Genomic DNA, 26,297 nt, shown 5'->3' on the forward strand with positions numbered 1-26,297 from the left:
TGTGCATTTTGCAGTTATTCTGAGTGGAATTTCTCTTCCTATCATTTCTTTTTGGTTTGTATTGTTGCTACATAGAAAAGCTAATGATTTTTGTAGATTTATTTTGTATTCTGCTATTTCAAAGAAGCTATTAATCAGCTCTTTGCTGATTATTTGGGGTTTTCTAAGTGAACCCTCATGTCTGCAAATAGGGATACATTTGTCTCTCCATTGCAGATATTTATGACTTTAATTTCCTTCTCATGCCTCATTGCTATCATGAACACAAAACTACATCAAATAATAGTAAAAGGAGACTGTATTTGTTATTTTTTCTTTGCTTAAAATCATTTATTTTCCTACAGTACATGTTTTTTCTTCAGGTCACAGAACAATCTGATGTAGTCCTTTCTCCATGGTAAGCACAACTTTCAATCACTGTAGAAACCATATTCCATTTTTGCACTAGTCAACAGACATTTATAAAGGGTCAACTCTGTGCAAGGCACAGTCCTATAGGACGTCAGTTTGTTCTCCCCTTGCAGCACTTTCAGAAAACATGGGGTTAGTTGCATGTACAGAAATAGCCTCTTCTATAAAATTTTCCATTAAAAAAATAGGTATTTATTTACAAAGTTTGTGATACTACAAAGTAATATTTCATATTAGTTCAGATACCCTAATTGATACCCCATTAGGAAAGTAAAACTTGTTTATATTTTTGCTCATGTTTAAAATGGTTTAAAGCAGATAGTGGCACCACCACATACAATTTCTAATGGACCTGTCCTCTGTGATGGTAAATCCTAACATTACATGATTAGAAATTAAATGTCAAACAACAAGAAGTCCTTAAATACTATGGTTTCTTAACAGCATTTTGGAAGGTGGGGAAGGAGAACAAGAGCAAACTGTTTTTGTATTTGTTATTTTTAAACGGAGAAGTGATAGATACTTTCCATACTTCTCCATTTAAAATAAGGCTAGTTTTTGGTTTTAGATATATGATTTTATTGTATGGGGGGGTCCTGTGGTTTTTTCTGCATCTGCTAATATCGTGATTTTTATTGTATTCTTAATATGATGAGTTTTACTCATTGTTTTCTTAATACTGATCCATTTTGCATCTATGATATAATTCAATTTGGTCATAGTGAATAATTTTGGGACCTATTTTTAGTTTTTAAATTTTTTTGCATCAATGTTCACTGTCGGTATTGGTCTACTGTTCTCTTTCTTGGCTGTATCCCTTCTAGTTTACATATTAAAATCATATTTGTATCGTTAAAGGAGTTTGGTAAAGTGCTTTGTTTCTCAATTACTGAAAATAATTTAAGTAGCACAGGTATTAATTGCCCTTAAATGTTTGGTAGAATACACTTCAAAATCCTTTTGGAGCAACTTTTTTGTTTGTTTGTTTTGTTTTGTTTATTAATGTAAGGTATGTCCAATTCCACTTTCTGGAATTGACTAGTTTTGGGTCTCCTTCCTTGTTTTGTTCATTTTAATTTTTAGTAAGTAGTCATCATTTCCTTTAAATTCTCAGTTTTACTAATTGTACATAATTGTGTATAATAGAATCTGGTAACGTGTGTGTGCTTGTACCGTCTCCTCCTGTAGACAGCAAACTCCGAACGAGCTGCCTCCATTATTATTTATTTATTTGTTTGTTTGTATTCTGGCCTGGTACAGGGCTCTATATCCAGTCGGCTCTAAATAAATACTTTCGCAGAGTATTATCTCAGCAACAAAGGGATGTGACCACTTTGCCAACCAGGACTTCAAAGCACAACCGCTGGAAAAGTGAGCAATCCTTCCTCGAGTTAAAGGTCATCCTTCCAACCCCGGACAGAACTTGAAAATAGGATCTGACTTTGCCTTCCTCCCCCTCCCCAACCCAACCCCAGCCCCGCAGTTTGGGTACTGCCAGCTCAGAGGGGGGGCTTGCCTAATGCGCAGGCGCAAATTCCTATTGGGCCAAGCTCCATTTGTTACTTGCTGCTGCTCTCAACTCCCTCTAGCAAAATGCGCTCTGCTGGCACACTGCTGTTGCTCCTCGCCCTGGGTCTGGGGCTCTGCGCCCTCGTGCATTCTTCAAGGACTGGGGGCGTCAGGAAAAGAGGACCGTCCGTGACCGCCAAGGTGACTGAGCAGTAAGAGCTGCAGATCCCCGCGCCCGTAGTTGAGAGAAAGTGCTTGCCCCCCTCCTCCCCCCTTCTCCACTTGACTCCGAACCCCTGATCCCTTTTCCCCGAAACTGTACCGCAGTACAGCTGCTCGACCTGGAAACCCCCGACCTGACCCTTTTTCTCCTTGGGCAAAGGAGCTGTGTGTCTCTTCTCTCCTCTTTGCAGCCCAGTGCAGAAGGGGAATATCACGGGGCTGCCCTGTCCCGAGCAAGAGGCGCTGCCTGCTGCAACAGGCCGGGCCCTGCCCTCCTCCGCTTAGTCGGGGCCAGCGGGGTGAGCGCAGTTGCGTGAGCGTAGGTCCCGCGGCTGGTGTTGGTACACCTACGCGAGGAGGTCAGGAGCTGCAGCACCCCGCAGCTTTCAGGCGAGGTCCCTTAGAGATGACCATGGGTGAGGATTGGAGTTCTGGAAAGTGGAACGGGCAAAGCTAAAAGGTTAAAGGAAGGGTTTTAGAGTATGTGGGCTTTGGGAGGAAAAAATATGTGTGTGCACACAAGCATACACATACATACATACATTGATACATACGCATATAATTTGTATTTAGTTTATTGGCCTCCATTCTGTTAAAGAAAAACCTATATTATTCACTGAAGCTACAATGCATACGTTGACACCAGTATACTCCTCCTACTCCCCCGCCCCATGACTTTTTATGGGAAGTGTATTCCAAGTCAGTTCAGGGTTTTCCACAGGAAGAACTCATTGCTAGTACTTCCTACAGCTCTTCTGGGACTCAGGAACAAGAAAGGAAAAATAAGAATGAAGGCTAAAACTAACCTCACTTGACTTGGAGGGCACATATTACAGCAAAATATTTGTTTCCAGGCATCAACACGTCAAAGATCACTTATGTTACGTTAAGGCAGCTATCAAAAACCTACATCCGCAAGCATACTTATGCTTAGTAACTGTTGTCTTCCATGTGGTTAATATACATTTGGCTACAATGTAGCTCTTTATGGCTTGAGGTTATGGTTTGATTTTTCAGGCCAGTTTTGCACAAAGGACTAAAATATGTTTCAGTCTTACACTGTAGTCAATCTTAATCTCTTACTGTGTGCTAGCTACTGTGCTAGATTCTGGAGATACAAGTAAAAAGAATGAAACAATCTTTTTGGTCTGAAATTTTCTTGCAAAAACTTGCCTCCTTACAAGCATAAGGTATGTGGGAAACTGGTAATGGTGACAGTAGGAATAATATGGACAGCATTTGGAACAACCCATGATCACTACTAGAAGTCTCAATAGAACCAATAGTGTCATGCAATCACAAAATTTTGGAGCTTGAAGGAAACTTAAGTGATCTAGTTCAACCCCTTTGTTTTACACTTAAGAAAGTTGAAGCTGAGAGGTTGTGTCCATGGTCACAACTAGAAAATAAGTCTTTTTGTCTCTACCTAGTGCTTTTTGCAAAGAATCAGAAAGGACCTCAAGTGGGTATTCTAGTGCAACCTAAGCCTTAAGGACAATTCCTTTTACAATATCACTGACATGCTTATTCAGCCTCTGTGGGTAGATTTATAGGGAGTAGAAGACAGAGCCCATTCCACTTTCTGACAGTTGTAATTATTCTGAAGTTTTCCCTTATATCAATTCAACAGTCATTAAATCCCTACTAACTAATCACCTACATGTATATGTAATAAATAACATATATTTAATAAATTATTAAATTATTTAACTAAATTATGTATATTAATGTAATATCAATAGATATAAATGAATATTCAATAATTGATTGATTGATAATTAATATTAACAATAATTAATTACTTAATAACGTAAGCACCTTGTAAGGCACTGTAGTAAGTGGTGAGCATACAAAAAATAGTTTTCTCAATGATCTTTTTTCTTTTTGGAGGCTAGTGGGAGTAACTGATTTGCCCAGGGTCACACAGCTAATATTTGAACTCAGGTCCTCCTGACTCCAGAGTCCATGCTCTGTCCACTTTGCCACCTAGCTGCCCCCATCATCTACTCTTAATGGGAGATGCAGCATACATAAAAACTAAGCAAATTTAAATGAGGACACAAAGATACCCTAATTCAGTACCAATGGAATCCAGAAAGTCTCAAGTTAATCCTCCAAGGAAGTTAAAGATTCTCAGGTGTCTGTGAAGAGGTAACACATTTGTTCAGTCATTTCTCATACATTGCAGACTTGGAGGATAGCTTTGCAAAGATAGACAAGAGGATGAAATGAGTTCAGGAAACAGCAAATAGGTCATGTGGGCTGGAACAATGTGAAATAAATTTTGAAAGGTAAGTTGGAAGAAGACTGAAGGATTTTAAATGCCAAACTGAGGCATTTATGTTTTATCCTAGAAATAAGGAGATACTGTAGATTGATCCAGGGACTCATATGGGGGTGGTATATCTGTACATTAGGAATATTATTTTGGCATCTTTATGGCTGTGGAGGGGAGAGGGAAGAGATTAGAAATAGTCCTGCTATGTAAAATGAGAGTTAAGCTGTTGTAGTAATCCATGTCAGAGGTAATAAGGTCCTGAATTAAGGTATTAGTCATGTGAGTGGAGAGATGGAAGTGTATCCCAAAGATAATGTGGATGTAAAAACAGCAAGACTTAATAACAGCTAGAAAAGGGGGGGGGGGAAATAAGAGCTGAGAGGAGAGGGTTTGAGAAGATTGAAGAGTACAAGATGACTCTAAAAACCTGGGTGAGTAGGTGGATAGTGGTGCCTTTAACAGAAATACCGACCCTAATTCTCTACATCTTCCACCAGTTGCTCATAATTCTGCCCTCTGAGGCCAAAAAGAAAAAGGCTTACACAGGACAATCTTTTAGACACTTGAAGACAGTTATCATACACCTCTAAGCCTTCTCTTCCCCAGGCCTCAAATGGCAGGAATTCCTATCCCTTTAGCATCCTGTTTCTTCTTCTGTAGTTGCACTGCTATTTATTGTCTTTACGAAAATGTGGTGCCCAGAATGGAAAACAGTTCTATAGATGTGCTTTGAATGGGCCAGTATTGACTTTATTTACATTGTTGTTATCATTGGCTATAATGTTTTGGCTGTTTTCCTTACCCTGTACCACTTCATACAAGTCTTCCCAAGTTTCTCTGAATTATTTGTGTTGTCCAAGCCTTACAACACAATAATATCCCATTGTATTGCTTTACTATGGTTTGTTTGGTCATTCCCCATACTCAGGGCATATATTTTGTTTCTAGATTTTTATTATCACAAATAATGCTGCTATAAATATTTTTGAACATATGAATCTTTTCTTTGTATTAATAACCTCCCTGGAGTATAATCTTTATGTTGGAATCTCTGGGTCAAAAATATGAACAGTTTAGTAACTTTGAAAATATTAATTTGTCACACACATTTTCACTAGATATAAATTTTGCTTCAATGAGATACATGATGTTTTTAGCACTGTAGTTTCCCAAAGGCAATGCAATCCATTATCTTCTTCCTGTTCAATTCTTTGGTGGTTCAATTTCTATTAATTGTTTATTCAGCTGCCAATCATAATCTGAACAATAGGCCTTCTTTATCCACTTTGTTTTTCCTGTTTGGATTGTTAACATTAATTCTCTTGAGCCACTGTGAATCTCACTTAGGAAGTTCCTAGGCTTGATGAAATCAATACATTATCTATAAATAGCACCCTCTATCTCTATGGAATTCTTCTATTTGGACTCTGTACTAGATATCTATCATAATAATGAAAATCATCTTTGGTGATAATGTCTTTTTATTTTCTACCTCTTTTAGTGTTAATAATCAGAGGGTCATAAGACAGAGTTTTCTCTGTTGTTGCATCTATCAAGGAACCTAGTATGCTATTAAAATATGACTAGGAGACACCTTGTTGAAGGAGAGCCTTAAGGCTGCTTTTGCTTTGCCAACTCAAATACTTAATCAACAAATAAGAAGCACATTTATATTCTTTGTACTTTTCAGTCAGTTGTGTCTCTGTAAAGATGGAGTCTTCTGTAAAATATTATTTGTGAAAAGTCTGCCTGTTCTCTTCTTATATAGTCATCAAAAATGCCCTTAATGTATTTCTAGAAAAATTCTGATAAATATTTTGTAGACTTGGAAGTAGGTATGTAAATCCTCTTTGTAACCTTTTTTATTTTTAGTACTATTTCATTTTTCCCCAATTAAATGTACAAACAATTTTAACATTCATTTTTTAAAAAATTTTAAGTTCCAAATTCTTTCCTTCCCTCCTATTCCCCCCTCATTGAGAGGGCAAGCAATTTGAAATAGGTTATACATGTGCAGTCATGCAAAACATATTTCTATATTAGTCATGTTGTGAGAAAAAGCACAGACTCCAAAAAAACCAAACCCATGAAAAACAAAGGAAGCAAAAAAATAGATGTTTCTATCTGCATTCAGATTCCACCAGTTCTTTCTCTGGAGGTGGATAGCATTCATGAGTCCTTTGGAATTGTTTTGGATCATTGTATTGCTAAGAATAGCTAAGTCATTAACAGTTGATCATCATACAGTATTGCTATTACTGTGTGCAGTGTTCTCCTGGTTTTGCTCACTTCACTTTGCATTAGTTTGTGTAAATCTTTCCAGGTTTTTCTAAGATCATCCTGCTCAACATTTCTTATAGCACAGTCATATATCACAACTTGTCAGCCATTCCCCAACTGATGGGCATCCCTTCAATTTCCAGTTCTTAGCTACCAGAAAAAGAACTGCTGTAAATATTTTTGTACAAATAAGTCCACTTTCCTCTTTTTTTTTATCTTTTTGGGATACAGATCTAATAGTGGTATTGCTGGATCAAAGGGTTTTGCAGAGTTTTATAGCTCCTTGGACATAGTTCCAAATTGTCCTCCAGAATGATTGAATCAGTTCACAACTCCACGAACATTAGTGTCCCAATTTCCTCATATCCCTTTCCAACAAATATTATTTTTCTTTTCTCTCATAGTCAGTCTGGTAGGTATGAGGTAGTACCTCAGAATTATTTTAATTTTCATTTTTCTGATCAATAGTGATATAGAGTGTTTTTTCATATAATTATAGATAGCTTTGATTTCTTCATCTGAAAATTGCCTATTCATATCCTTTGACTATTTGTCAACTAAGGAATGACTTGTATCCTTACAAATTTGACCCAGTTCTTTATATATTTAAGAAATGAGGCCTTTATCAGAGACACTTACTATAAAGATTGTTTCCCAGCTTTCTGCTTTCTTTCTAATCTTGGTTGAATTGGTTTTGTTTGTGCAAAATCTTTTAAATTTAATATGAACAAAATTATCCATTTTACCTCTTAATGCTCTCTATCTCTTATTTGGTCATAAATTCTTTCCTTCTCCATATATCTAACAGGTAAACTATTCCTTGCTCTCCTAATTTGGTTATGGTATCACCCTTTATGTCTAAATCATGTACCCATTTTGACTTTATCTTGGTATATGGTATAAAATGTTGGTCTATACCTAGTTTCTGCCAAACTGTTTTCCTGGTGACCTTTTTAAAAGTAGTGATATCATCCATTATTTCCATCAAGGCCCTCAAAATTAGTCTAATGGGGAGACAACATGCAAACCAAGTAAGTTATATACAGGACAAATAGGAAATAAATAAAGAGGGAAGATGTTAGAATTAAGGGGGTTTAGGAATAGCTTCCTGTAGAAGATGGTATTTTAGCTGAAACTTAAAGGAAGCCAGAGAAGTCAATAGGCTGAATTGAAGAGGGAGAGCATTCCAGAGGTGGAGGACAACCAAAGAAAATGTTGAGTCAAGAGATACAGTGTCACTAGATCAAAGAGTATGTGTCAGGAAGTAAGGTGTAGGAAAAATGGAAAGGTAGGAGGGGGCTACATTATGAAGGGCTTTGAATGCCAAACCAAACATTTTGTATTTGATCCTAGCAGCAATAAGGGGCCACTAGAATTTATTGAGTGGGGGGGTTGACATGATCAGCAAGAATGGCAACTAATTGGATATGGAAGATTAGGGACATTCAAGGATGATTCAAAAAAAAAAACCTGATTACCTCGAACATAGTAGGCACTTAATAAATGTTTATTGATTAATTAAGAATGGTGAGAAGAGGGGCAGCTAGGTGGCTCAGTGGATAGAGCAGCAGCCCTGGATTCAGGAGGATCTGCGTTCAAATGCCGCCTTAGACATATAACGCTTACTAGCTGTGTGATCCTGGGCAAGTCACTTAACCCCATTGCCTAGCCAAAAAAAAGAATGGTGAGAAGTTCCTCAATTGAAATGAGGAACTTTGGAGGGGAGTGGGGTGAGATAATTTTCTTTTTTGGACTTGTTGAATTTAGAATGCTGAGATCCAGGTAGGAATTTCTGATTGATTATATAGGACTACAATTCAGTATCATAACCTAGTGCTGGAAGGGAATTTAGAGGTAATCTAATCCAACTCTTTCATTTTAGAGTGATGTATGAAAAGTCTGGGAGTCATAATTTCTGGGTAATTGATCATTTTATTAATTATGGCTAATGAAAAATTGATAAAAGGATGGTCATTTGGCTTTCTCTCATAAACCAAAAGACCCCTCATGGAGGACTCTTGACACTTACATACCCTTAGAGGAGTGGATGTTTCTGACAGGCAGAAATCAACTCTGATTAGTTAACAATTAATGAGAAAGTGAACATTATAATGAAAGGTGGATTTATTCTAATGAAGGGCTCAGGGATATGACTTTGATTATATCACTCTTACTCCTCTTTATCCAGACCACCCGCAGCCTTGGGCTATCTAAACAAAGGATCTACCTCCACTCTAGCTTGCCTGAATAGAATACAGTGGGCTGGAATTTACCTAGATTAGATTGTTTTTACTTTTCAATCAGAACTAAGCTTCCCCAGTTGGGTGGGGTCTCAACTAGATTGAGGAGAAAGTCAATCCAATGTCATCCTCAGCCCTGTTCTACAGAGGCTAATTTGACTTAGTAGAGAATGAGGAAATAGGAAGGGAAAAAACCCTGGATCCCCCATATTAATTGGTTATTATTTCTCTCATTATAGATTAGGAAATAAAGTACAATGATGTGTGATTTGTCCAACATAATGTATCCATCTTTCCTTCCTTTCTAGTCTTATTGTTACCACATCAGTTCAGGCCCATAATACTTCTTACCTCAGCTGTAGACCAAAGACCAACATTGGTCTTACTGCCCCGGGTCTCAGTCATTTTCTAATCTGTCCTGCAAAACAGGTGAATCTTTCCAAAAAAGTGATTACTCATTGTCTACCACAAATACGCAGATTCCTTGTCTAGCCTTCCAGGCCTTCAGTTATCTGGCTTCAGTCTATCTTTCTAGTCTTATCAGCAACTACTCTTTTACATATGCATTATGCTGCAGTCATTGAGCTCCAAACTGATGCTGGTTTCTCTGCTTTGTGTTTTTGTTCCTACTGCCTATACATCTTCATTGTTGCTGATCTTATCCTTTTTCAAAAGGTCTAACCCAGGGCAGCTAGATGGTGTATGGTGTAATGGATAGAGCACTGGCCCTGCATTTAGGAGGACCTGAGTTCAAATCTGACCTCAGACACATAACACTTACTAGCTGTGTGACCCTGGGCAAGTCATTTAACCCCGTTGCCTAACCCCAAAAACAAAAGTGAAAGGTGTAATCCAACTGTTACATCCTCAGTGATACTTTACTTAACTATCTAGACTGTAAAGGGTCCCTTCTTCCTCTGCATTTTTATATCACTTACAGTGGCATGCAAATTAGTTAGGACAAAGTAAAATAATTAAAATTATTGATATACTGTACTTTAAACCAGTGGTATCAGATTAAAAGAGAAACTGATCAGGCTCCATATTGAATTAGAAAACCACAAATTAACATTATCTATGCTAATATAAAATTAATATTGTCTGTGTTAATATCTAAGTTGTATTGAATTTTAATTTATTTTGTTAAACATTTCCTAATTATATTTTTGTGGGTTTGGGGCACTTTTCAGGAGTATTTGCTGTTTGTTATCACCTGTTATTGTTTTTTTTTAACATCTAAGCTATAAATCTTATACTTTTTATATCTTTGAAAAACTTTTGATATGCAACACTTTTTTTGCTGCAATCACTTGTTTTACATGATTTGGTATTGAATTTCCAAGAGTTTTACAATATCCTTTAATTCTTCCATGTAAACCTAAAACCCCACTTTTAGGGTATTAAATATACCTTTAACAAACAGTCTTTTTTTCTAAGCCTATCCTTGATTCTAGCCTATAGATTTTCAGTAGAGTTTAAATCAGATGAGTTCCAAGCCATCGAAGCATGTTATCTGCATCTCTTAGATAAATTCCTTAACTTTTTGTGACATATGAGATGGTGCAAGGTTGCAGTGCCATTTTCTAGCTCCCCTGGGGAATTTCTGTAATTTTAGAACAATTCTGCTTTTCATTATATCTATATATTTATCAGAGTTCATCATTCCCTCAATGGGGAGAAAATTTGCAGGCCCATTGGAAAGAAAAAATTCCAACATTTTTAAAATAAATGATTTACAGTCAAATTAAGATGCTCAGATCTGGCAGGCTCACCTGTACTTTTAACAATGTAATTTGATATAGACCTGAGTTAAAAATTTATTTTCTTCTGTAAAAATTATTTTTCCCCAAAGGTACTCTAGGCTTTGTGTTGTCTTAACCATAGCAAGTGTTTTCTTCATAAAAATCGTTAAAACCTAGGTTTTTTTAAAAACTGGTCTTCTCCATGTTCTTTCAAATTCAAGAACCTGATGCCATGTTATAGAGAAATAAAAACAGTCTTCCAGCTGCTGTATCCCTCTGAAGGTCTTTGTGTGTTTACTGTGAATTAATGAGACAGTTTTGTCACTATAATTTGTCAGTTCTTGGTGTTTTGGTTTTTCTACCTCACTTTCCTTTGTGCTTCAGGACAACTGATCTGTGTCATTGTGCGTTTAAATGATCCTTGAAATGCCACATCATTAGGCATTGAAGTATCTTTAATAGTCATTGAAGTGTGCTCTTTAAGAGCTATACCTTCTGTACATTCCCTTGATGTATTATCCTTTAAAATTACACATTTAAAACTCAACCAAAGAGAACAATGAAAGGAAAGCTAGCACTCAACTATGAGAGAACTAATTAAAGGTGGGAAACCAGATCATCTGGTACCATGTGGTCAAGGTCAGACATCCTGAATGAGCCTTGTATCAAAAGCACAAATATATGATTTTCTAAAATGAAACCATATTGAAATGACTCATCCCAAATAATTCATAAATTATTTTAGTCTATAACATGTATATGGCACTTTTCACATATTGCCTCCTATTGTTTTTTTTATTAATATTAGCAGTTTATCTTTCTTACTTGGTTGGGAACACCTCAACAACAGACATAATATCTTATTTGTCTGTATAATCCTATACAATATCTCATACACTGTTTCACACATGGTAGTTTTCTAAACTCTAGTTTTCTAATCATGAAAGCCTAACCCTATTAAAAACAGAAAGTTGCTTTCCTAAGTCTAGTGAAATGGCCCATTGTGGCCTCTTCTTCTGAGACCTACTGTTGTGATGGGAGTTGAATGAGGAAAATGATACATTATTAATTTCCGAATTCCAAATAGATAAAAGGTAAGTAATTGTCAATTAATAATTTCGTATTCCCAAGGGGGAAAGGTAGAGTTGTGGATAGACTGCTGAACTTGGAATAAGGAGGATCTGGATTTAAGTTCTGCCTATGATTTTTACTAGCTGTATGATCATGGACAAGTCACTTAACCTCTCTGAATCCCCAGTAACTCTAAGATATCTACTACAGATGATTGCTTCTCTAATTGGAGGAGGGAGTTCCTGACATACAGGTGTTTCACACACACACACACACACACACACACACACACACACACACACACACAACATATATACACACAGATGTGTATACATATATGTGTACATATACACACATATGTACACACATATGTACGTATATGTGTGTGTATATATGTATATATATGTATATATACATACACACACACACACACATACACGTGTGTGTGTATATATATTCCCATGGATAGCTAAGGAGGTATGCTTAGCCTGTGGTGCATACCCCCTTACCAGAGGGAACTCACAATTCTCTATGCCTTACCAGGCTCTTAGAGCAGTTGATTGTTATCCCTTGGATCTGACCTTTTATGGGTAGTGATGTTTTCTTACATTAGTGTAGGGTTTTATCTAAATCATCCAATCATATCTCATGGCTCATTTTGCCCCCATTCCACTAGCTCCTCTCATTCATTATATTCTTCAATATGTTTCTCATACAAGGGCATTTGAAAAGATATACCTATACAAAGGCTTTAATGAACATGGTGATAATAAATCAAAACAGGTTGATTTCAGTTCACCCAATGCACACCTTTATAAATCTCAATCTCCTACTCAGCCCTACTCCCCAGGTAGCATGGAGGAAAAAATGCATTCCTTTCTTTGCTTAGCCCTCAGCCAGTAACTGAGTAAAGGGTTGGTTTTTTGTTTTGTTGGTTTTATTTTACTCACAAACTGGATAATAACCAGATGTATGCTAATAAATGCAGAAATTTCAGGGCATTTAGTGTCTTTTCTGAAGGTTACACACACTGGTTGCATTTGCCTGGGCAAATGGGACAGGAAGATGCTAGCTTTGGGACTTCAGGCAGAATCTGAAGCGGTGCTGGGCTTTGACAAAGGTTTTACTTAAACGGTAGAGCCTGAGAGTAATACATTTAAAGTCTTCAATGGCATGGTCTGGAATTCTATAAAGTCACATCTCCTACACTGTTACCTTCCAAGCCTCAAACCATCCTTCCCTGCACCCCAACCCCATCCCTTCTCTAGGCACTATGCATCCCAGAAGGCAAACAGCACAGGAAGCTGTGCCAAAGCATCAGGGTACCACCAGTCCTGTTGAATAACTTACAAAACATCGGAATGAGTTAAATAACAAGAGAGAAGATACAACCTACAAGACCCAGTGAAAGAATAGTAGGACAGCATGTGCCTTGGGAGTTCAGAGAAAACAATGAGGCACCTCTCACCAGCATAGCACATGCTGTGGTGCTGCTCTCCCAAACTTCCACTCACACTGGCAGGTCAGGTCCCCAGAATTTGGGGGGTTACTTGTCACCTCAGTTTCCTAGAGATAGCCCTGAGGGATTGGAGGTGTCTTTCCTAGTGTGATAATCTAGTTCACAAGCCCCCCAGCAGAGGTTTTGCTCTCCCATAGTTATCCAAACTTAATTAGCTTTGAGTTAAAAGTATTTACTAAAGTGGTATAGTAAGAATGGGTAGCTAGGTGGCATAGTGCATAGAGTGATGGGCCTGGGGTCAGGAAGACTCATCTGAGTTCAGATCTAGCCTCAGACATGTACTAGTTGTGTGACCCTGGGCAAGTCACTTAAACCCTAATTGCCTCAGTTTCCTCATCTGTAAAATGAGCTGAAGAAGGAAATAGCAACGGAGTCATGAAGAATCAGACACAACTGAAAACAACTGAACAACAACATAGTGAAAACAATTAGTATATACATTCCTCCAAAAGACTGTGACACACACCAAAGTCTGTCCCACAAATATATGTAGAGTCCAGGGGAAAGTGGACTCAAACTTAAACACATATAGCAAAGTAGTAACTCATAGCTTCTGGCTGCTGGGAGTCCCTATCTCCCTTTCATGGGCTACTCATAAAGTTTTCCTTAGGCATGTTGTAAATTTTATGCTGTGTACTTTGCTGAACTTTGAACAGGCATTTTCCTCATTGAGTTGTCTTTTCTTGATCTGTCATGCAGATACTGATGCCAGCCACTACTGTCCCAGAAGTGCTACTAGGATGCCAGTAAAATAGTCCAAATTCTTTGGTCCTTTGAAATTTACAAAGTCCTTCCCCTCCTCCTGACAAAGTGGAAGCAGAAGGGAGAGACTGAGCTGCTCCCCACCCCCTACTCCAAGCAATTCCTTCTAAGGGGCTTAGCTGGAAGATTTCCATCTAAAGCTTCCTGATGCCCAAATCTCTAGTTCCCAAACTGTCTCACGATTTTATAGAGGGCCCACAAAGTAAGACCCAGTGTCCTCAATCAACTGGAACAATTGAAACATGTGCTCCCCCAATTAAGGTATCAGAGGGCAACCTTATCGCTTATTTAAGAAGTTTGGAGCAATTGATCAACTCAATGACCCCACCTCTTACACCAGCAGGCCAGTCCCCCAGCTTTGGTTCTCTTAGCTTCTAAAAATCGAGTCATCATAATCTCTCTTTTTGCTTTGAATTAAGTTAACTTACCTGGCTTATTCCAAGAATCCTACAATTTGCTCAGTTTCCTCATGGTACTTTTAAAAAACTCTATCCCTTCTCAGAAACTGCATCTGTTTATAAAATTGTCTTACGCTGACAATATGCCTGGTTCTTTTTTTTTTCTTAATTGTAGCTGGATTGCTGCTCTGAAGGGCAGGATCTTCATTTTTTCTGAGTTCTATAAAGCTATATATAAATAATAACTTTCCTGCTGCTTTGGCCATGTAAAAATTGTAAAATGCCACATAGAACACTAAATACCACATCATACGGTGACAGACGCACTGATGTATTGGCAGGAGCTCTTGTCTTGTAAGCAAAGCTTGACAGTCTTTACTTAGTGATTTTTCTAAACTGTAAGACATCTTTTTTCTTTGACAACCCTTCTTATATTTTTAAAGCCATCTTTCGAATGTCTTTTTTTTTTAACACATTCACACAGTAAATTGGTTCATATAATCTAAACTCACTAATAGAATGCCCTTTGGCTCTTTGGTCTTTTCAAGCATTCTGTTTCTAAATCATGGTTACACTATGATTACATGAAAGTGTGTATGGTTTCATTTCAGATCCAACAGTTAAAATGTCCAAAAAATTTATTAAGTCCAAAGAATGTCTTATCTCTAATAAAACACCTTGCCAACTAATGTGTTTGTTTTTTTTTAAAAATGTTTAAAAGTAAGGCTAAATTCCATTTTTATAACTTTGAAACCTCTGAGAACAAATTAATTGTGTAATTTGGGTAAATGGCACAGGGTTGTTTTTTTTTTTTATTCTGAACTTAAGAGGCACCAAATAAAATTGCACTTCCATATACAAAATAGAACAGGAAGAAAAGTATACATGAAACTTCAAATCTTTTTTACTTATAGCCTGCTTTTCCCTTTAAGTATATAATAAATTCAACATGAACCTTTAAAAGCTGCCCTGCTTGTCTATGGTTTCTTCTGTCCTTCTGTTCTTTTTTTGTGAATTTAAAAAAAAAGTTTCAGTTGCCTTCTTTCTTTCATTTTTGGTAGAAGAAACACTTTTATTAGCTTGCCTCTCCCACCCATTCTCTGTCTCAACATATTGAATGGGTATATGGCTTTGTAAACATTTATATGATTCCAAAGAAATGTCATCTAAACTCTCAACAGTATAATAGCATATGGTATGGGCAGAGAATTGAGGATAAGTGACAGCTGTGTTTATATCAGTGAGTGGCCATCCAGTTCTGAAGGTATGTTCTAATGGGCTGTTGTGGTCCAAATGTCAGAAAATGTCTATTGAATGCCCATTGGGTTCTTGGCACTGTAAGAAGCTACAAAAAATAAAGAAGTCTGTCTGGATGATAGCTGTGGGTGCTTTGCCTCTTTTTTCCTTCCTCAGCATTTTTTTTCCTGCCAGTATTTGGATATATCACCTTTGAAAACAGAAAATAACATCCAGGTCTACCTTTCATTCTTGGATTTCTGAAAACACACTTTTAGCAAGTACCCTGGCACCATGTACAGTGTTCTCTGCACATAGTAGGCACTTAATAAGTGGTGAATTTATGAATAAGCAAATAAAAGAATGAATGAATATTATGATTCTGGTATGGCTGAATCAGAGTATTGAATGAATCTTCAACATAATTCATAAAATGAAATATTCTCAAAAATGCCATGATTTTAAACTGTACAGATTTTGTAGATTATCAAAATTATATACCCTCAAAGGACATTCTCTTTTTGTATAGTTGCTAGGCAAAATGTCTGTGTGTTTAATTCTGAGGTATAATTTTTATGCATCTTGCTCATATGGTTCTTCTGTGTTATGTTCTTTTACTCTGCCCTTTCACATGTACAGGTCTTCTTTGACATAAGAATTGGAGACAAAGACATAGGCAGAATTGTAATTGGCTTGTTTGGCAAAGTTGTACCCAAGACTGTGGAGAACTTCATTGCTCTGGCAACTGGAGAAGTATGTCTGGTTTATTTTCTTTCAAACTATATACAAGTTAGGATTTTATTTCCACTATTCAAAGTAAAAATATGCCTTTGGGCAAATAGATGTTAAAACTGTAGCTGCAAAAGAAACAGCGACTCTTTTATTGGGCAGATCCTCCTTTTTAAGTTTTGTGTTTTCCAGGCATTCTTGGTACCTTGGATTCCAGGAGTTGACGTTTTGGGGAATGGGTGGAGGAAGGGGGAGAGAAAATCAAGGAAAGGAATCTGGAGGTTAAGTCATACTTATATTACTGCTGGTAATAGCTTAGCATTTCACTGGATTGTAGAGTTAGACGTAGAAAGTGCCTTAGGCGTTATCTAGTTCAACTCCCTCACTTAACAAATGAGGAAACTGAAACCTGGAGAGAGGAGGGGATATGTCTAAGGTCACACAACTACTAAACAGCACAGCTAGCTAAGGTCAATTACCGACTTTCTTTTCTTGATACCTCATCACAAGAATCTAGTTAGCTCCTCCAGGTCTAGAGCCATTTTCTTACTCCGAATGCTAGGGTTTATCTATTCAGTAGTTTAAAACTATTGTATATGCAGTTGAAGTTTTTCTCTTTAGAAAGGATATGGATACAAAGGAAGCAAATTTCATCGTGTGATCAAAGATTTCATGATTCAAGGAGGAGACTTCACTGCTGGAGATGGCACTGGAGGTAATTTTATCTTTTTCCTATTCACCATAATATAAAAAAATTAGCTTTGCCTAAGCCTGAACCCACAAACTTGCAATTGCCAATAACAATTATTATTCAAACCAACATTCAAACTAATTTTTCAAAATTAAATTTTATTTTATTTTCGGTAAGATTTACCTTTTCTCTCTTCCTCCTCCCCTATCCCTACCATTGTAAAAGCAAGAAAAATTGATCCCCTATTAGAAACACACATAGTCAAGCAAAAAAAATTCCTGCATTGTCCTTCTCCAAAAAAACAAAAACAAAAACAAAACACCTTAATCTGAACTCTGAATTCACCACCTCTCTGGAGGTGGGAAGTCTGTTTCATAAGGAGTCCTGTGCAGTCATGGTTGGTCATTATGCTGCTCAGAGTTCCTAAGTCTTTTAAAATGTTTGTCTTTCCAATATTGTTATTGTATAAATGGTTTGCCTGGGTTCTGTTCACCTCATTCTGCATCAGTTTATACACATCTTCCTAAATTTCCCTGAGATCATCTATTTCCTCATATCTTATCAATTTCCTCATCACATTCATATACGGTGAATTGTTCATCTGTTCCCCAAGTGATGGACATATCCTCAATTTCCACTTCTTTGCCACCACAAAAAGAGCAGCTATAAATATTTTTGCATGTATGGGTTTTCTTCTTTCTTTTGATCTTTTTGAGTTATAGACTTGGTATAGTTGGTGGTCAAGATCAAAGACCAAGTGGAAAATTAAATAGGTCAACAGGAACAATGAGAATGGGGAATCAGACCATTTCCATTGGTTCCCATCCAGTGTCCAGTATTACCTATGGAAATAAAGCAACAACAGTACAGGCCAGGTTCTAGAGTTCTCCTTCCTAACAGCCCATATCCTCTTTCCTAGGTGTAGTCACTTCTTTTCCCACCAGTCTATATAGGAGGAGTATCTAGTGGACATGATCCACAATATTCTACCCAGTCCCATGGCCCACTATTTCAACTGAGAACTATTTATTCTCACCAACTGATTTCTAACAGATTGCTTCCCACTCCCTGCCTCACCTAGGGTCCCCTCAAAATCTGTGACCATAGGCCCTGGTGTCATGAAAGAGAGCCTACATAATCTATTTGTTGATAAATGGTAACTATTACCCTCTGGGAGATCTCCCCTAAGGGTTCCCTTCCTATGTGGCAATGGAGTTGGCAGGAAGTACAACTAGCCCTCACTTCGTTGGCTTCTTCTTGGGTGAAGTAGAGGCCAGTGGGGGGGTCCTGAACAATGTATTCATTTCCATGGCCAATTTGAGCATGGATCCATCATGCTATCGAGGGGATTTGTTGGGTGCAGATTTGACCAGCCATGTTATTCCAATTGGATTTCTCAGGGAAGGGTCCCCTTAGGTAGACAGATACATGAGTGACATGCAACTGTCGGTTTTTTATTTTGGCCGCTGTGGGGCCTATAGGGCTGTTATTTCCCCTCCACTTCCTCTTCCTGGGTTGGACTTGATATTCCAACTAGTTTGACACTCTTCAGTGGAGGGGTTGCCACTACAATCCATTTGATAGGCTGAAATGGTCCCAATTGTGGCAGTTACTTGAGTGCCCCACAAGGTGGGACTCATAAAATGTGTAATTCCCTCATCTGGCAACTGGATAGTCATTGGGACATGTGGCTTGTGGTACCCTCAGAGGAATGGCCAGGCTAGAGGCCACTCCTCATCCCCACTATTGTTGGCTTGTTTTAAAGGGAGAGGGGTGAGATCAGGATAGAGGGCAGATATCTGGGGTGTATCTTCTTCCCCTACCTCAGAGGGAGGTAGACACAACAGAGTTAGTGGTCAGACGCCTCAGTCCAGCACAGCTCAAACCTTCTAAAGTAGCTCCTCTTCCTCCAAAGTATTCAGAATCCCACTATTATCTGTTCTAAAAGTGATTCCTATCCCCCTTCCCAGATCCTCCTTTTTCCCATATTACTATTTGTCCCTGCCTAGTTATCTGTAATGTCTTTGTGTCTCTAGACTGCTGCATGAGAGTGAGGGGGTGGGCATGGAGTATCTGTTTCCCACTACCAGATTGCTCCCCACCCTCCTGCTTCGCCCACCTCTCTACTGTGGAGACCCTAGGTAAAGCTGGTAGCAATTCCTCACTACCAGTTTTAGTTCTTAAAGAAGCCCCTACAACAGGTCTTAGTTCACAATCAGAAATTATCTTCATGAAGGTCTTTCTACTTATATTTGTCATGAGAATGGCAATATGAGATGAACAAGTCCAATAACTCTTTACTTCCAGTTTCCCCCATTTCCTGGTTCCCTTTATAGTGAGACTGTCCAAATTCAGACTGAGAGTTGGACGGGACCTCAGAAGTTGTCCAGTCTAGTACATACACAGAAGGGGTCCCCACTATAATGTACCTGATAAGTAGCTGTGCAGCTCTGCTTAGAGGGAGTCCAGGAGGTGGATCTTCTTGAGGTAGCCGCCCATCCAACTTCTAGACTGGTCTCACTGTTGGGAAGTTTTTTCCTTGACACCAAGCCACATCTGCCTCTTTGTAACTGCTGCTCGTTGTTCCTGGCTCTGTATCCTTGGAAGAAACAGGACACATCTGATTCCTCTTTCGCAAGACAGTCCTTCAAATACATGGGCACAGCTATCATGTCCCTACTGCGTATTTTATTTCAAAAGTTTTATTGATGTGTTTGGTTTTTGCATGACAAACTTTTACAGATTACTTTCACTTTTTGAGGCATCTCTTGTTAAAAAAAAAAAAGTAAAACAGGTAAGTAAAACTAATAATAGTAACCATATCCAAAAGTGCATGTAACATTTCACATCCTCACTGATCTATTTAAAAAAAATCTATTCCTCTCCCTTCTACCTTCCTGCTACCCCATTGGAAAAAAGAAAAATGCATAATCAAGCAAAACAAATTCCCTAAATGGCTATATACCTACCTATATACATATATATTCAGTGCACATGTATGTATGTGATACACACACACACAAACACTTCATATCTCATTTTATAATCTAAATCTATTACCTTTCTGTAATGGATAGCATGTTTCATCATCAGACCTTTGGAGTCATGAAAGATCATCATATAAACAGATGAAGAATGAAATGAATAGAATCAGGAGACCCAGTTTATATGATAACAACAACAGTGTAAAAACATGACTGAATGATTTCTTTTCCAGTCTAAATATTCTCAGTTCCTTCAATTAATCCTCACAGAATCTGGACTCAAGCCCATCACCATCCTCCTAGTCACCTAGGCTCACAACCTAAGTATCACTCTCAATTCACTATTGCTTATCCCACATATCCAATCTGTTGTCAAATCCTGTTAATTTTTCTTTTGCAACACATACAACCTTTCCCTCCTCTGATGCTGCATCATGCAGATCCTCGTTTCCTCACAACTGAACTATTGCAATGGCCTGGTGGGTCTCCCTGCCTCAAGATTTTCCCCACCCTAGTATATCCTATCAAACTGTCAAACGATCTTCCTAAACTACAGGTCATACCCCTGTTCAATAAATTGCAGTAGCTCCCTATCAGCTCCAGGATCAAAAATAAAGTCTTCTATTTGGCTTTTGAAACCCTTCATGATCTGGGCCTCTCCTGTCCTTCCAATCTTTTTATACTTTAGTTCCCTCCATGATTTCTACAATCCAGTGATACTGGCTTAATAATGTTCCTCAAATAAGACACTCCAGCCCCCGACTGGGCATTTTCACTGACTGTCCCTCCCTGTCTACAATGCTCTCCTACCTCATCTCTGCCTCCTGGCTTTCCTGGATTCCTTCAAGTCTCAGCTGAAATCCTACCCTCTGCAAGATGCCTTTCCCAGTCCGTCTTAGTTCAAGTGCCTTCCTTTTGAGAGCAGTATTCATCCTTGTGTATATCTTGTTTGCAGGTAGTTTTTGCGTATTGTCTCCACAATTAGAATGTAAGCTCCTGAGGGCAGGACTGTTTTTGCCTTTTTTGTTTGTATCAGCGCTTAGCACAGTAAGCTGGCATATAGCTAGTGCTTAATAAAGGCCTGTAGTTGACTGACCATCCTCATGGCCCTCCTCTGAATGCTCTTTAGCTTATGAAAGTCTTTCTTAGGCTGTGGTGCATCCAAGTGAACAAAATGTTCTTTAGGCAGGTTGACTGGTGCAGAGTGCTGAGGAACCATTCCCTCCTTAGATCTAGGAATTTAGGCCTCTCAACACAGTCCAAAATGTCATTTGCTTTCTTGGCTGCCACATCATACCACTTCACTCCTATTTCTGTGATTCTGTTCTTCCAGCAATATTGAACAGGAATCTTATATCTAAGTATCTAACAGTTAAGTTAATGTTTATAGATTATATAAAAAAATTATGTGCTTCTTAGCATCCTCTCTCTAATTTTCCACTACCCTGCCACCAGAAGGAAGCCTCACAGGCCTAAAGTTAATATTTCATCTTTCTTTGCTTCATAACAATAGCCAAATAATTCATCTTCTGGTAGGCAGCTGACTGGTAATGGACCCATCTGCATATAGTGAGCCTACTTCTTAGAAAGCAGACACAGTTCATTCCAGGGACCACACTTGACGCTTTCTCAGAATAGTACAACATAGGTTTCTGTTAGCCACTCTGAGAACTTAAGTTCCTTTGTATAATATCTGTATAGCATTTTTTTTACTTTTGAATATGGTGAGTTCCAAACAATTGACTTAAAAATGAACTTTACAATACAGTCTATTGTCCCCTGCCCTCTCTGGTTGTTACTACTGCTACCTCCTGGCTTGGCTCCATACAGGGACAGGTGGCAAGTGCAAGGGCTCCTTTTGCTGACTTTCCACCTCTCCTTACATCTCTCCCATAGGGACATTTTATGAACCAAAGAGTCTCTCAGACTGAGGACAGTTTAACATGGGGAAGTCTAATTAAAGTTTTGACATGCACAGACCTTGAACAGGGGTCAGTTTTTTCCCTTGATTTTGAAAGTTCCCAGGCTACAGAATCTAAAAAGAAAATTAATAATCAGTTAAATATAGTATTACATGCAGAAGGTATCCTGAAGGATTTAGAGTCATACAGAGGGCCTAACCATGAAATACAATACAATACAATACAATACAATACAATACAATACAATACAATACAGCATCTAGCAGATGAGAAGTTGTAAGAGAGGACATGGGATACTGTTATTTCACTAGTATGCAAAGGAAAGAAATTTTGTCAACTTTCTTAGATTATAGACAACATTGTGAAGTCTTTGATGAGCTTTAACAAGCATTCCATGTCTAGTGCATCACCTAGAGGGAGAGCAGGCTCTTGCTAAACAGTTTGTGAAAAGTTTTCAATTCATACTCTGATTTGATGTCAACTCAAGATGACGAATCATACCACACAGGATGATTTCAGCTACTTCAGAAGAAGACCAAGTCATATGAGGATTAATACCATTCCAGCAGAAGGAGAAAATTAATTATGTAATTATTTGGCAAATTAAAAGTGTATTTTTTGCCTGGAAACCCCAACTTTGAAAACTTAAGTGATGCCAAAACAAAATTAGATTAAATGATGAAAATGTATCAGAAGATACAACAAATTATTTAAGAACCACACTGAAAACACTTAAATACAGAATCAGGTTAACAAAGAAAATGACAGTATCTTTCTGCTTGAAAGTAATGAGTATCACCATATTCTATGACCAGATATATCCAGTAGGAGAATTTGCTGAAACTTTAAAAATATATACAAAGGGCATATCAGAGTCCATAAGAACCAGTTTCCTAATAATGTAGAAGACCTTCTAAGTGCTTTCAGATAAACAACATAACATTTGGATCTAGACACTACATCAGAGAAAATCGAACAGGTTTATAGAATCATAGATTAGAAAAGGAACCTAGAAGTTATCTAGTTCAACCTTTCATTTTACAGATGAAGAAGTTAAAGTTCATTAAGATTAAGAGACTTACCCATGATCACACAGGTAGCAAAAGGCAGAGATGGAATTTGAACCCAAATCCTCTGACTCCATGCTGTAATAACAGTAACCTGGAATTAGTAACTTCTGAAGAAAGAGTATAGCATTCTATTACTGAGATAGTTTTTCTAGCAAATGCAGTTACTACCAGATTCATTCCTGCATTTTTCCTTTTCTTCCTCTTCCCCCTTTCTTAATCGTATTCTTGTTCTTTTCTCCACCAAAATCAATAAAGTTATAAACTGTAGGAAGTTCTTCCTTTCAACATGATCATTTAAAGCAATTAATTATGCATATCTCCACTAAGAAAAATTCTGTGACTTGAACTAAATTTTTTAAACATGGATTTTTGGATAACTAATATTTAATGCTTCCTCTGCTTAGAAAAAACTGCCTAGTTCTTCAGCTTAAAAACTCTTCAATGACTTCATTTTCTCTTCCTACTTTTTAAAAAGTATAACTGAGGCCATAAAGTTTAAATTAACTGTTGTACAAAATGGCACCCAACACAAAGATTTTTTAAATTTAGTTTAAAATTTTAAAATATAAGTATTTTAAATATAAAAAAATAAAAATAATAAAATTTGGTTTAAAAGTTTTAAACAGTTTTGTTTGCTTTTTGATTTGGGAGGCTGTATGTTGTGTGTTTACTTTTTATTAATTAATGTTAAAAACTGATCTATACACAAAGAATTGTATATGCATTTTCATGTCTAAAGAATGGCTATTGATCATAAAATAAAAACCAAAGATCATTTGTTTTAAAACAAAACAAAAAAAAAAGAATCCAATATATATATCCAATATAGACTGTTCTTGACTTTCCCTCGAATATACTGTCAGAGAAAAAATCCTTCCCTGTATCATATGTGTAGATATTTACCTTTATTTGCTTTTGTCTATTTTAGGTACCAGTATCTATGGAGACAACTTTCCAGATGAGAACTTTAAGCTCAAGCATTATGGCATTGGATGGGTCAGCATGGCAAATTCTGGGCCAGATACCAATGGTTCTCAGTTCTTCATTACTGTGACCAAACCTACCTGGTTGGATGGAAAACATGTTGTATTTGGGAAAGTCATTGATGGAATGGTAATTAGAGGGCTTTTTAAGCATTATTTTAATGAGTCATGTTATATAATTTAATTTTAAACATGTTTAACAGTAAATTTATCAACCTTGTTTGACCTCTTCTTTAAAAATTGATTAAATTGCAGATAATACCTTAATTGTGGAAAGTGAGGAGAAATTCTAGTAATTGAAGTTAAAGACAGTTGAGCACTTTATGAGAAATATAGAAATGAATGGAGGAATGGAAGATGCATTGTACCAAAAGAATCTGCATTTTCATCTCAAAGTCATGCTAGTGGCTTTGGAGTCATATGTATAGCTTTCAAAAGTTATGTTTAAAAAGTGAATGTGAATGTGTTCAGCCTATTCAGATTCTTAGGAGTAGCTCACATTAAGCATGAATAATATATTCATTTATTTATTTACAACTCTTTATTTAGCATAGATTTATACTAGCTATAGCTGATATTATTTATTGTGTATAGATCCAGTTCTAAGTGGGCAGATTAATTTTTTTCAAATTACCTTTCAGATGTCCCATTGGTATATCTTAGGAAATACAATTATTTTGATAATTTTGTTTTGAAATTTGTTCTGTGTCCCATTACTTTATGTTTGTGCTTAACTTGTAATATCCTCATAAACCACCATCATGAGTTGAAGCTACCTGTTAAGTCTCACATTGTGTTATGGCATGCAAGTAGAATTCACTCTTATGAAAACCAAGTGTTTTTAAATTTTAAAGCAAAAGCCAACTTTTTGTCACATGGGAGATACCTGCCTATTCCCATTTGTGCTCTCTGGATTGAGATTATGCTTTGGTGATTTTTTCCCAAACTTTGGTTTGAAACTAAATCAACATCTCTTCTCTCCCTGCCCTACCTCTTTTTTCTAGGCTGTGGTGCACTCCATAGAACTCCAACAGACAGATGAGCATGACCGTCCACTTACAGACTGTGTAATTACAAATAGTGGCAAGATAAATGTAAAAGACCCTTTTGTGGTCGAAGTTAATGACTGGTAACAACTTGAAGAAGAGAACAAAACTGGTATTAACTCCCAGGGGAAACTTTGGGGTATTTAGAATAACTTTTTTTTTTGTTCCTTATTTTTTCACAAAATGCATAGCAAATTTGTTCAAGAACCAGGAAGCAGTAGCACAGATCACACAGAAAAAACTTCTAAAAAATTGTTCATTTCAGCAACTTGGCACTTAGGAGAGTGCTGAGAAAGAATAATAGAAATGTGGGCTTATTGCTAGTGCTATTTACTAAGAAATTTTTGATGCAGAGAACTTTGTATGATACTAAGGTGTGAGGAAAGCCTATCATAATGTTATGTTTCTTTTTAAGTCTATGTAAAAATAAGCCAAAAAGATAGTAACCACCATGCTGGCCTGCAGGGTTGTGTGCAAAAGGTTTCAACATGATATTTAAAGCCCCATTGTTGGTTTTGTATTTAAGTACCAGTTCTTTTCAGCTGAAAAATAAAATCAAATGTATGTTACAGCGATTTTTTTTTATATAAATAAAAAGTTTGATAATTTATATATTAAAAGTGTTATTAAACAGCTCTTTTTTTGCTTTTTAAATTAAGAAATATTTAAGTGCCTTAAAAACAAAGAACACTCATTATAATTTATCTTTTAGAAAAGTGAGCCATTTTGCTTATACTGTATGCCAAAAATACTGGCACAACAAAATAACTTGAGGGAACCGTGCTGACTGTCTCTGTTGGCCTTGATCTGCCCATTACAGATTTGGATAGTCTGTTAGGGCGGAACAAAGATAGTAGTGGGAGAAATACTAAAAAAGTATCTCCACAGAGAAAAGACACTCAGAGAAAAAGTGGTTGACGTGTCTTGTTTTCCAGCACCAAAATTGCATGAGGGCTTGGAAGTTAAAAGCTGAGAAACCCTGGTCCTTAGGATATGGTAACTGGGATAAATACATATTGGCTAGCTATGGTATAGATGGTAGAAATGCAGATTTTATCACCATGAGATAGATGTGAGTGATCTCACTGAAGAGCCCCTCTTTTGGACCAGAAGGCTAGGTAAAATTAAGGCTCACAAGATGGCTGAGCAAATTCCATAACAGAACTGAGCTCAGAGAAGAGCTGATATTTGGACAGACATGTGG

The 26,297-nt window shown here is 37.3% G+C and overlaps 1 protein-coding gene and 1 long non-coding RNA gene across 2 annotated transcripts; one reads left to right on the forward strand and one right to left on the reverse strand.

Moving 5' to 3' along the window:
- The first annotated feature begins 1,942 nt into the window (after window positions 1-1,942).
- Window positions 1,943-25,703, forward strand: PPIC (peptidylprolyl isomerase C). Its single transcript, XM_021009521.2, has 5 exons — window positions 1,943-2,121; window positions 16,308-16,421; window positions 17,019-17,112; window positions 23,993-24,177; window positions 25,052-25,703. Exons 1-5 carry the CDS (start codon window positions 2,005-2,007, stop codon window positions 25,178-25,180), a joined length of 639 nt encoding a protein of 212 aa, XP_020865180.1. The 5' UTR covers window positions 1,943-2,004; the 3' UTR covers window positions 25,181-25,703.
- LOC144456877 (uncharacterized) lies at window positions 17,109-23,576 on the reverse strand. The gene is made up of 4 exons (XR_013486064.1): window positions 23,077-23,576; window positions 22,053-22,107; window positions 19,518-19,687; window positions 17,109-17,930 (listed from the first exon to the last, which is right to left on the reverse strand). It is a non-coding gene; the product is annotated as an uncharacterized LOC144456877 (long non-coding RNA).
- Window positions 25,704-26,297: the final 594 nt, after the last annotated feature.

This window comes from Phascolarctos cinereus, unplaced genomic scaffold (assembly GCF_003287225.1).
Source record: "Phascolarctos cinereus isolate Bilbo 61053 unplaced genomic scaffold, phaCin_HiC Scaffold_4;HRSCAF=312, whole genome shotgun sequence".
In the NCBI taxonomy this organism is placed as follows: domain Eukaryota; kingdom Metazoa; phylum Chordata; class Mammalia; order Diprotodontia; family Phascolarctidae; genus Phascolarctos; species Phascolarctos cinereus.

Bases quoted from the DNA above. Each gene is read 5' to 3' on its own strand.
- PPIC (XM_021009521.2), top strand. From the start codon at position 2,005: ATGCGCTCTGCTGGCACACTGCTGTTGCTCCTCGCCCTGGGTCTGGGG. The intron at 2,122-16,307 runs GTGACTGAGCAG...TCACATGTACAG, and splicing joins GACCGTCCGTGACCGCCAAG to GTCTTCTTTGACATAAGAAT. The intron at 16,422-17,018 runs GTATGTCTGGTT...TTTTCTCTTTAG, and splicing joins TTGCTCTGGCAACTGGAGAA to AAAGGATATGGATACAAAGG.